Source organism: Gossypium raimondii, chromosome 13 (genome assembly GCF_025698545.1).
Source record: "Gossypium raimondii isolate GPD5lz chromosome 13, ASM2569854v1, whole genome shotgun sequence".
NCBI classification, from domain to species: domain Eukaryota; kingdom Viridiplantae; phylum Streptophyta; class Magnoliopsida; order Malvales; family Malvaceae; genus Gossypium; species Gossypium raimondii.
Window position 1 is genome coordinate 54,268,114 of NC_068577.1, and position 12,806 is coordinate 54,280,919.

At 30.6% G+C, this 12,806-nt stretch overlaps 2 protein-coding genes across 2 annotated transcripts; both read right to left on the reverse strand.

Moving 5' to 3' along the window:
- Positions 1-193: 193 nt before the first annotated feature.
- LOC105782312 (protein JINGUBANG) lies at positions 194-1,882 on the reverse strand. The gene has a single exon (XM_012606984.2). The coding sequence runs from the start codon at positions 1,776-1,778 to the stop codon at positions 414-416; it is 1,365 nt and encodes a 454-aa protein (XP_012462438.1). The 5' UTR covers positions 1,779-1,882; the 3' UTR covers positions 194-413.
- Positions 1,883-3,094: 1,212 nt separating this feature from the next.
- LOC105784099 (exosome complex exonuclease RRP46 homolog) lies at positions 3,095-5,451 on the reverse strand. Its single transcript, XM_012609893.2, has 8 exons — positions 5,242-5,451; positions 5,045-5,158; positions 4,857-4,957; positions 4,748-4,768; positions 4,344-4,416; positions 4,190-4,257; positions 3,775-3,907; positions 3,095-3,466 (listed from the first exon to the last, which is right to left on the reverse strand). Exons 1-8 carry the CDS (start codon positions 5,345-5,347, stop codon positions 3,354-3,356), a joined length of 729 nt encoding a protein of 242 aa, XP_012465347.1. The 5' UTR covers positions 5,348-5,451; the 3' UTR covers positions 3,095-3,353.
- Between the last annotated feature and the right edge of the window lie 7,355 nt (positions 5,452-12,806).

Here is a 12,806-nt window from a genome sequence, read left to right on the forward strand (position 1 = left end):
CGTGTTCAATCCATACTCGGGATGGGATGGGATCCTCTAAGTATCCTCCAATTACGTGGAAAGTTTAAGAAAATATTAAACATACAACATATCAATATCCCTACTCATATCCTAGTCCAAGTAGTATTATTGCAGTAGTCCCTTCGTGATTGGGTTATGTTATTTGGATTTTTCGTTTTCTAAAGTATCCGTTCTTGACATCTATAATCGTCGAATGTTCCGACAATAGTATGGAGTAAGATCCTTCAAATACATGAAAAAATACGAAAACAGCTAATTTAGTGAGATGACCCCCTGAAAACGATTGCCTTAATACTGATTCCAAGGCTTATCTAAGTTGAAATCTAAGCATTACAAAAGAACTAACGTAAGAACAACCAAACTGAACTACCAACATAAATATTGTCTTAAATTTACTGGAAAAGATTACCTCGAAGCTTCTTCTCAACCCACGAAGGAGACAACACGGGACTCATCTCATATTCCGTCTTCGTCTTCGTCTTCGAATCATTACGATCTGCAAAATCGAAACAAGTTTGCTCTTCAGGCATGACTTTGACCCTCCAAACCTTGAAAGTTTGATCCAAACTAGCACTGTAAACCAAAAACCCCATCACAATTTTCTCCATTTGTAAACAAGCAGCCAAGCATTTAACAGGCCCTCGATGTCCATCAAGCACTGCCAAACATTCATGAAAACAACTCCCTTCCTCTCTTCTCCACACCCTGATCGTCGTATCTTCCGAGCCACTGAATATCAACTTCTCAATAGCCACTAAACAAAGAACCGAAAACCGATGACCCTGTAAGAACCCGCCATGATTGAACCTACCGGATGTTTTTTCTTTCTCCCAAAAGTTTACAGTGCCATCGGATGAACCTGAATAGAGAAAACAATTGCTAAATGTCGAGCTTATTGCCATGGCATTAACGGGTGATTGTTGGAACCGGAGTGTCATGGTTAAAGTGTGGGAATTTTCTCTATATAACCTTCTCCATATCTTCACTGATCCATCAGATGAACAAGTGAAAACGCACCCATCATCTTGGTTAACCACTATGGCATTAACTTTGCTTTCATGAACCACAAATGAGTCCACACATTTGTTATCTACGAGCCGCCATGCCTTAACTGTTCTATCATATGAACCAGTGTACAACAGCCCTTCGGCGTGGTAATAAGCCATGCAAGAAACACAATCTTTATGTTGTTGGCTGCTTGTCTTAGGGAACAAAAGAAACGAGCTTCTCTTCGGGAGTGTTGAGATCTTTTTGTACCCGAAACTATCGGAAACGGTGTAGTTCCAAATCCTGATCTTGCAGTCTCTATGCGCGGTGAAAAGCTTGTTACCGTAAGCTAAAATGGCCCGGATTTCACCGGAACTTGTCTTGATACAACCCCGCTCGATGCATTCAGGCTGCCTCCATACTCGGATACGTTTGCTATCAGAGACAGTGAAAACCAACCCTTTCGAGATTGCAATCGAGTGGATATTTCCGTCTTGTCGATGAAGAGAAGCAACGCAATGGTAGAGGAGAGCAGGGGACGGCGTTTGAAGAGGAGAGAGTGTCCATGGTGTTTCAGGACTACCAGGTGGCAACATCAACTGCAAAGCAGAGGCACTTGATCGAGGGCTCGGTGGTCTTCCGGGGCTGAACTGGGGATCTTGGTCATACATATCAAGGTGAGTTCGAATCGAAAGCCGAGAAGGAGATTGCAATGGATTGCTTTCGTTATCCATGTAGCAATGACCAGTTTTTCTGCCATGGAATTCCATAGGAATAAAAAGAAACTGATATCGGAGGATTATGACTGAAAAGCTTGTAAGAGACAGGCAAAGATATATACAAAGGTATACATTGGCGGTGTAGTTATGAACTTAATTTGGTAAGTTGGGGTTATTGGTATGGTATGGTCTCAATGGCACCATTAATGAAGACAGTGTACCAATGGTAGAAAATGAAATGAAGAAATAAATTAACATAAATGAGAAGTTATGTTTCAAGACTAGCATTGTTTCAAGAATCATTTATTTTCCTACCCAATTTTTCTTCCATTTCCAAAAAGATAGAATAGAATATGATTATTAAGAATATGAAGAAGTAAATAAAATTTCAACAAAGTGTTAACATGAATTTTAGTTTAGTTAACATTGACATTGTTGTTAATACAGAAGATATTAAAATTTTAATTCATTAAAATTTTGAACTTACCATCAAATAAAATGTAAATTTTATTAATTTTAACATTTTAGTGATATTTATAATTAATAAAAAGTTAGTTTATTATTAACAAATATGTAATTTAATCAATTTATTTTAAATAAAAAGTAATACATTTATCTCAATTATTATAGGATTAAATTTAAAATAAAATTTTAAATTTTAAATTAAATTTAAATTGATAGTATTTAAAATAAATTTAAAATTAAACCATTTTCATGATTTTGTAGTGAAAAAATATTGCATAAAAATAATGAAATAAATACCTTCAAAAAATTTATGAAAGAAATAAATAAGAAAGAAAAGATAATTTTATCTCAAAGACAAAATTTAACTTTCCAATCCCAAAGATAGTGCCTTTAATATGCCAAACACCAAAATCACTCTCCCATTAATTAAATTCTCATGTACCGAACCCCTCCAAGCAGTGAATGGGTTAGCTAAGAATTCCGTACCATCCAATCCATGGCCAGTAAATTCTAAATGTATGGGTAGTTCAGACCATTTTATCATTGTTAAAAATGTTAGGCATCCTACTTACTGCACTTAAACATAATGGTAAATAACTAGCCTGGCCGACACAGGTAAAGGAAAACACTATCCAATTTACACAGTTCCTTTGGGGGAAATGGTTGTTGTAATAGTTTACTGCATTGACATTCCTTTGATGCCGTTTTTAAAATTATCAAATCTAATAATCTAAGAAAGCATTGTAATTACCGAGAGTAAAAATGTGACTTCAAAAATGTGACTTCGAGCCAGTTAAAGCGCCCATTTTTCTCCGATTTTAGGGTTTAAAAATTTTATGAGTAAAAGTAGGCATTATATAATAAATAAATAAAAACTCAAAATAGTAAAGGTAAGCTATCACTTCTCTTGGGAATACCACATTCATTAATCAACAATGGTACTAACAAGATCACAACTTAAAAACAATAGGGGCCATAAAACTACATATCCTTTACATCAAATTTCTAATACAATTTGGTCGGAGAGGTTGTGAAAGTGAGAAAATGAGAACTAGAAATCAGTACAACAATGGTTAATGCTAATATCCGGTAAAAAACGAAATTCAACAAACCGGGGATTCCTCATCGGTTGAGATTATGGGACCGAAACTGCTATTAAAGTCACCCAGCTTTGGATGAATCAGTTGACTGCTGTTGCAAGTTCCTCCTGAGAAAATCAGACAATTTGACACTTGCAGCTCGCCCTCGTTCTAAGCAGTAAAAATAATCATCCACTGGGACAACGGTTTGAATGAGAAAATATTAGAATCAAAAGTGGAAAGAGGCCAAAAAACAACATCACAGTTTTTACAGCACCCTAATCCCATGTAAGAAAGACTTCAAAGGCAAGCAATTCTATTTCATTGAAGCTGGTATTTGCAATTCCCAAGTTATTGCTCCAAAATGCAAATTACACACTGAATTTATTTGATAGCAGCCTTAAATCACCAAAAAAATTGCCTTTCTTTAAGATTATATGTGATTCCACAGCCACAAAATAAAATTAACTTGAAAAAGATAACCAATAGACAGCAATGAATACCTGACATTATACCATGAGTGACAGATGTAATAATCCCATTTTCAATAGGTTCACCTTCCACTCTTAGTGATCCTTCAGGAAGGACTGAATGGACAGAGTTTGGGAAGACTAAATATGCAAAAGCCTTCATTTTCTGCTATTATAAAAGACGTAAAGGTCAGAAGATAGAAATTAAACAAAATCTACAAGAAGCCAACTACTCGATTCATTCTGTATAAAGCTGCACTCAAATGAAAGCCACTGGTGTCAAAGTATAGTTTATAGTGCAGACTGCAGACTACTTGAATACAATTTGATGTTAATCAACGAAATTTTATACTATTTGTTTTTCCTTTCTTGGGGCTTAGAAGTCTCACACATGAGCTAAGTTCTAGTTAGAGAAGAAATGTGCAGGAAAAAGGAATTCTAAAATAACCTGCTCTTCTAGCTTGGTGGGATCCAATATAACATATCCACTCTTGGCCACACAACAACATACTGCGACTGCATAATTCAGCAAAACATTGGCAAGAAGTCAAGTACTCATTATTGATGAAACATGAATATGGCTGCATGTCTGCATTGCTTACCAGCAAGATGCTTCATAGGAATCCCTGCGTCTACAAGGGCCATACATGCCGCATTTATGGCACTCGGGAGAAGCTATTTGAGATAATATCAAGGATTACCACGATATCATCAAGAAGATGCATAACATATCTACATACTATCAAAACCGTTTGGGTTGGGGGTAAGCAAACAATCACTGAGTCGTAATTTTAAGCAAAAGATAAACAAAATCTCTAGCATGAACACTCTCAGGGGCAATGCCAATGTCTTTCAAAAATTATAGTTTCCCCAATGTAAATTCTGGTTACATGTCTAACAAAGATTGGGATATAAACACTGGCAGCCTAATCTTCAGAAAACTGAAACCTAGGGAACAAAGAAATGAAACAGTACAACAATAGTAAGGGAAATGCATAAAGGATACAGCACCATCATCGTTGACAACCTGAGACACAACATAAAAAACTTTGATCAATGAACAACTCGGCCACAAACAAGAGATACTTTTCACAGATAGTTAACAAATAACCTACCTGGACTATAATTGACGTTGTAGTATTAGGATTAACTGTCAAAATACAAACACTCTCTAGGGTCCTCTTCAATATCATCTCATATTCCTTTTCCGGTTTCCCTAAACACCAATGTAAGATATTTTGGAAATTCCCAGCATACCAAACTTCAAATGCAAGAACAATTCAAATGGATTTTAAGAAATCACCTATTTGTCCTGTTTTTGGCTTCCAAATAACTTCAATGCAAGCTTTCTCAGGGTTCTCATTCTTTTTAGTTCCAGCTTTCGGCCCATAAACAGCAGCAAGTACTTTCGTATCTCCTAAATTAATGTATATATCAGATTTATAATCGAAATACTAAGATTTCTCACCAATTTTCATTTTTTTTTCTAAAATGAAGTACCTTGAGACCAACTGGCAGAGCCATGAGCACGATGGAGAATGTTGCGAGAACAGGCGAGAGGTCTCAATTGGTTCTGCGAGCGTCCGTCCTCCCTATCGACCTCCATTGCTGTCTCTCTCACGCTCAATAAAGCTTGTTTGTCCCGGAATTTACTTTAATTAAGTAGATATGCTAAGGAAATGCATTAGAATTGCGAACTTCACAAGGGTTTTATAGTTAGGGTTTTATAAATTTGCCCTCGTTATTATAGCGGCAAAATTAACGGTGGCAATGAACCGGGCCGTCGGGTTAATAAACCGGGTAAAACTTATAAGTAGTTACCCAACTATTAGTAAATTTTTTTTTATCACTAAATTATAGAATGTTACAAAATGGTCGGCCAACTATTCAATTTTGTCTTTTACGGTCACCCAAATTACATAATATATAAATATTGAGGGTTAGATTTTTTTTAGAATTAAGATTAAAATGACACAATCTATAAATGCTAAAGGTTAAAGTTGTTATTATGCTAATTTTAAAAGCTGCCACTGTTAGCCAACTAATGACCAACACAAACAAAATTGAATAGTTAGGTGATTATTTTGTAACTTTTTATAGTTTGATGATTAAAAAGAAATTTACTAATAATTGGGTGATCATTTTGTAACTTTTCATAGTTGGGTGACTAAAAAGAAATTCACTAATAGTGGGGTTACTACTAGTGCAATTTACTCAACTTATTATTACCAAAATCAACTTTATATTTGGTCAAATTCTTGTGTTGATCCATCTACTTTAAGTTGGCATAATTTAATCTCTTTACTTTTATAATGATATTAAATAGCCTGAATAATTAGTTTTGTTAATTATTTCAATTAAAATATTAATGTTAAATTTTCTCTTTTGACAAAAAAATTTCACGTCAGCATAATGAATTGGAAGTAGAAGTACTCATGAGCCAGGCTAAGTTTAAGTATGATATTAATACACTTTATACTTGTCTAATCTTGTCCCGACGTGAAGTATAAACCTAAAATTTTGTCAAAACTTGCTCATATTTATAAATGGCTGGCCCGTGTTCATTTTAAGCCTGCCCATATTTTTATTTTTGAATTTTTATGAAAATATTGTTTTATTTTTAATTTAATATTTAATATTTTTATTTTTTTCATTTATTAAATTTTTATAAATAGACATTTTAGCATTTTTTTAATATTTACATTATAGTATTATATATTACTATAGATTTAATTTTTATGCGTTATAAATTATATCATGTATATAAAAATAACATAATATAATATTTTATACACATAGAAAAAGGGTCGAGTTCAAGCCTTGAGTGTTCGAGTCCAAACTCAACCCATATTTTAAATCGGCTTGATTTTTTTCCCTAGTTTGTTTTTTGGGCATAATATTTTGCCCATATCCTCCCAAATTTCAGGCAAACCTTCAGGTTTGGACGGATATCCCTGCCTATGAACACGTCTAGTTGGAAGGTAATGGCTTTAAGAAACATTTCGCATCAACATTTTGGTCAAAATAGTTAACAGTATTAACTATTTGGACTAACCATGACATTATAAAAATAGACGTAACAAGTTATGTCAAATTAAAATATATGGATTAAATCTAAATTTTAAACTATTGAATTTAGTGCTCTTAGTGTAGTATTTTTGTCAATATATACTTGTATTGTTTGAACAAAATTGGTTTAATAAAATATTTATTGATTACATTAAAATTCTTTATATATTGTCCTTAACGAATTTTACACGCAAAGCAAAATGGAAGCAAAATTGACTCATTGGTTATCTAGCGTTTAACCAATAATAAGTAGTATTACGTGGTTGGATCATAATATGGAAAGACAGCTTGTATGAGTAGATAATCTAAACATGTTCTTAGTTTAACCGGAAACAAGAAAACCGATTGAAAGACTAATATGTCGTCTATCAAATCTAATTGGTAGATATTTTCTCTTCAACATCAGAGCACATGACTATAATATCCCGAAAATTACTACTGTAATACCCCAAAAATTACTACAGTAAGAAAGTAAGTATCCTTGATAGTAAAATAAGGAAATAAAGTGACAAAAAGGGAAATTTTGAGTTATGACAACATTAGGAATTATATTATGACATATTAATTCAAGAAATGATTAAATCGCAAAAGTGAGAAAAGTTTTGTTGCCCAAGAGTAAATACTCAAAATTTGAGGGGTTAAAGTGTAAATACGAAAAATTTGAATGACTAATAGTGTAAATATTTTAAGGGTGGAATAATCTAGAAGCTAAGGAAAATGGATGAATTAGGACCATATTGAAAAGGTGAAGAATTTTGAGGGACTAAATCACAATTTTACCAAATTAAGTGATGACTCAATGATGGAATTTTTAAAGATTATAAAGGGAAAAATGGTCAATTAGAAGAGAGAGAAATCTAGAAGGCAATGATGATGTTGGTGATATTTTAGATTAATTAATTAAATAAATATTAGTTTATTAATATTTTAATTTAATTTTTAAATGATATTTTATTATTTTATGATTATTATATTTAGTATATATATGGCAGGAAAGATGAAGAATCTTCATCTTCTTCCAAGCAACCAACGTGAGAAGAGAGGAAAAGAAAGAAAGTTTTACTTTCTTTACAATTTGGTCCTTCCACAAAAAATTTACCATTTTCACTTAGAAATCAAAAGAATTTCCATAGCTTCCAAGAGAGAAAAATAACAAGGAGACAATGGGGAGCTAGAATATCAAGTTAGATTCAAGAAATAGAGCTGGAGGAGAGATAAAATCAAGTTAAAGATTGAAATCAATAGCACAAGGTAAGAACATCAAGATTTCAATATATTTTTAAGTTTGATATTATTGAAAAAGCATGGAAATAATGTTATAGTAGAGTTTTCTTATATAAGGTCTTATGTTCTTGATATATTAATGAAGAAAAATAAGTGAAAGTGATGGGAAATATTATAGAGAAAGGGAATAAGGGAGTTATACACCTAGTAATCAACATTTTACACTAAAATAGTTTTGGACAGCAGCAGTAGTCTAACTTTGAAAATCACCATAAATCGTGAAAATTGAATTAGAGGATAAAAAAATATGGAATTAAAGCTTATTGAGTCTAGTTTCTCATAGAAGAAACGGTGTAAGCAATGGAATTGTAAATCATGATTTATAATAAATTTTGTGAGATAAGGTCAGAATGATTTCGGGTTCCCTTGTTCTGACTTTGAAAAATCATCAAAAATTGGAGAAAAATTATTATGGGCTTAAATTTATATGTTTAAAATATTTAATGAGTCTATTTTAATATAAATAGACGGAAACATTATCCTAATCTTGTACGAGAGATAATTAATTTTTAGTGAAGAAGGGTCAAAATTGTCAAACAATGAGAATAGTGATGAATTTAAAGAATAAAATGTACTTATTGGTTAAACCAAAAATTCTTAAAATTTTATGGTAAAAATATATGTGAGTATAGTTTCATAGAAAATTTTCGGATCTTAATTCAGAGTTCTGTAGCTCAATATATAAATAATTTTGTGACAATGACTCAAGTGGATGACTTTGAATGAACAAATAAATAAATAGTGAAATTATAGGCGATGTTACATATAAGCATGTTATATACATTAAGGATGTGGAATGGAGAGGAGGAGGAGTAAAATATATGATTATTCAACTAGCATTAGTTTTCATTAAAATGGCTAATTTGCATGTTTTAGGTTCAGGGACTAAATTGAATAAAAGTAATATTTTAAGGGTAAATTTGTAAAATTTCAAAAAGTGACCAAATTGCATGAAATGAATTGTTTTATTATTTAAATTAATAAATTGAATGAAATATTAATTTATATCAAGATTGAGTGGAAATTCGAGGAAAATAGAAAATTACCAAAATGTCCCTAAATTTTGGTATTTCTGCAATTTAGCCTGGTAAGTTCGTGTAACTTGAATTATATTCTTAGATGATTGAAATATATATATTGGATTGAGAAATTGATTTGAATTGTGAACATGAGAAATTGTGAATTGAATGAAATGGAAATGAAGCTTTGAATTACATGTGTAAATATCGGGTCTCGTAGGCCCTATTTGTTATGAATATAATATTTCGAGGATATGTTGTAAAGAATTATAAAAGAACGTTAATAATTTAAAAGTTTTAATTCGGATGAAATTTTGTAACTCGGTTTAATACGTATGCAAATGTATGTCTTCTAGTAATGCCTCGTACCCTATTCCGGCGTCGAATACGGGTAAGGGGTGTTACAATGTGACATCGCTAAATTCGGTCATAACGTTTAGACTTGGTTTGGGGTGTTACAATGACTCCCTGAAGATAATGACATAAATGTGACTAACTGGGCTGACAGTATATCGGACAGGACCAAAGTATAATAGATCATAGATCTGTTTATAGATTTATTCACTTGTGACGTTCATAGTGTGACATACCTTAATCTTGAGTAGATGATGGACTATGCATGTGTGACTCATATACTTTGATATAAGTTTGAGTTCAAATAGACAACGAATTGAAAGTTGGTGCATTGTGTATATGACTTCTACAGTATGTAGCATCACTCAGCAACAATAAAATTCATAGTCCAACTAAAGGGTAAATGAAATCCCCCAATCAGTATTACATGATAGATGAAAAGTAAACATGACCAAGAGTTATTTGTCTTTGTGATAAATGACTCGATTACTATCTGATAGTAATTAACATTTAATGAATGAATATGTAATAATTATCACGAGATAAAATAGAATCATATTAGTATAATGGAATTATACAAAGAGATTAAAGATATTCTATGATAGTATCACACTTATGATAAAGTCTTGGATGAGCACTTATTAAGTAGATTTCGTATGGTATATAATTAATGAAAGCTTAGTCACAAAACATTAGTGAAATGACTTTGTGACTAAATAATTTTATAACTAATATGCGAAAAGTTAGAACTTAATTATAAAGTATTTAAGGCCTAATTATATATGTCCAATCAATTTCTTCACTACTTCGTTGAAACCAAAAATGAATTGCATATAAAACCAAATGAATAGAAGCGATGAAGTAAGAGAAATAGATCCTTTTCACAAATGAATGCATTTTCTCTAAGTACAAAATGACTTGAAAATTAATTTAAGGTTTTTGAATTATTTAATTAACTATAATTAAATAATTGAAATTTGAAAATAAAATTAAATTAAATTAACTAGTTATTATGGATTTTAATAAGAAAATTAAATATATTTCCTCATAGATTCTTTTATAACAAAGTTGTTATGATTTTAATGTAATTAGAATTGGATTGAAAAATTATTTGATTGAGAAATTAATTTAGTTAATTTAATTAATTAAATTAATTGAATAAATTATATTTATTTTGGGAAATATAAATCAAGTATTGGATTATATTAAATTATAAAATGTTAGGTCAAAAGTTCATGAAGCACATATGATTAGACCCAATACATGAGTGGCCTAATTTGCCATCATACATGATACGAGGGGCGACAACCCTAAGGGAAAATAAGAAGTTGTGTCGCCCCCCTCTCTCTCGGTCAGGCTAGGAATGTATTTTCTATTAAATAAATATTATTTATCAAATGTTATTCAACAAGGATTCTTATACTTTTCTCTACAAATAGAGAGCACTGGTTGACCTAAAAATACACTTCATAGATTATCAAGTTATTGTTATTCTGTCAAAAAGTTATGAAAATTAATTTACTTTGAATAAATTATATTTTATGGGAATTATGATCTTTACCAATTTTTATAAAGTGGGATGACTTTCTTAGTGAAAGTAATTAATTCGTTTCTTTTTCATGATTTGGTTCGTGTTGCTCGAGTCCACACTCGACATAATTCCCATAAAATCGATTTGGTACAAGAATAATAATAAAAAAGTTCGGTTGAAAACCAAGATCAATTTGAATCTGTCTCGCACAAAGCAAAGTAATATTCGGTTAGGGTTTATTATTATAAATATCATAAAACGACTTAGTTTTGTAAATTTTTAAATCTTTCACCGTAACTATAAAACCGGTTTTTTAACTGATTTTTCCAACATAAACATAGTAAAAAGACCAAAACTATAATTTAAACCTTTATTTTTAATAACATAATGCTAAAAATCTTAACTTTTTATGTACCCAAAAAATTCCAAATTTTTTGAACTTCTTTGTTTGTCCTAATGACCTAGGGCTTCACCCATAAATTTCACTCGAATTTGAGCCTTCAAGGAACAAATAATAAACTTTTATCTAGACAACTCTCTTTAAATAATATGTGTGGTGTGAGTATGTCCTAAAAATATATGTGTGAATGCTAATCCTCTATATAGTAACAAAAGAAAAATCTTAGCTCTTTTACATTTTGTTACCATGCAAAAAGAAAAATAATATTTAATTCGACTTCTATCCAATAGTTAAATTGTTAATTTGATATGTCAAGTTTTTTTGTCAGTTTAGTTCATTTACTTTTGCTTCGTACACCACATTATTCAATCTATTTTTCTGTAAAAAAAGTGACATGACAATAAAAGTTGATATATTATTTATAGTTAGAAATTTTATCACATGTCTATGCATGTAAAAATCATAAATTTAGAATAAAAATGTGTTTAAGAATAACATACAATAAATACTGAATTATATATTAAAGAATTATTTTTGGTATAGTGATAAAAAAATTGTTTATAAATTATTAAACATGGTTCAAATTCTAGATATGTTATTTTTAATTCTTTTATTTAAAAATTATATAAAAGTATGAAACAATAATAAAAAAAACATCAAAATAATAATGGTAGCCCTTAATAAAAGGGTATATTAGTCATTTCCTAACCGAGTTGGTACTCACCAACTCATCACACCAACCCAATCAATTGTTTTATTAATAGTATAAGAAAACCATAATAAAAGGAATTAATAACTAAAAAGTCATAAAGAAAGTAAAATTTCTGAATAATTAAAAATATCATAAAATTATTAAAAATAGAAATACTTTCTAAAATTATGTTTTTTGATATTATAATCATGCAACATAGTCTGATTTTTTAATTCATAAATAAATAGTAGGATTGAGAAATCTTTATATTATATTTAAAATTTTAAAATTAAATAAAACAATACATGTGACAAAATTTAAAATTTTAAACTTATTTATAAAATTAAAGATTTTCAATATGCTAAATAGCATTCCTTACATTTTTAAACTTATAAAATGTTCTGTTAAAATTTCATTGCTAATCAAAAGATTTTCTTTGTTATTTAAATAGAACCATGTTATTAAGATCAACTTAGAGTTATAACTTATAACATACAAATCGAATTAGAACCATCAAGCTAATTGAGTCTTAGCTCGACTGGTATAAGCATTGTTGTCAATGTAGGAAAACGTGAGTTCGAGTACCTTGAAGCATATCATCCTTCTATTTATAGGTTGGGAAGGGATTATGGACAGTTCTAGGCAACGTGTAAAAAAAACACTATAATAAATATCTATTTTTGTAATTAATTGTCCCGGGAAAACACTATTTAGAAA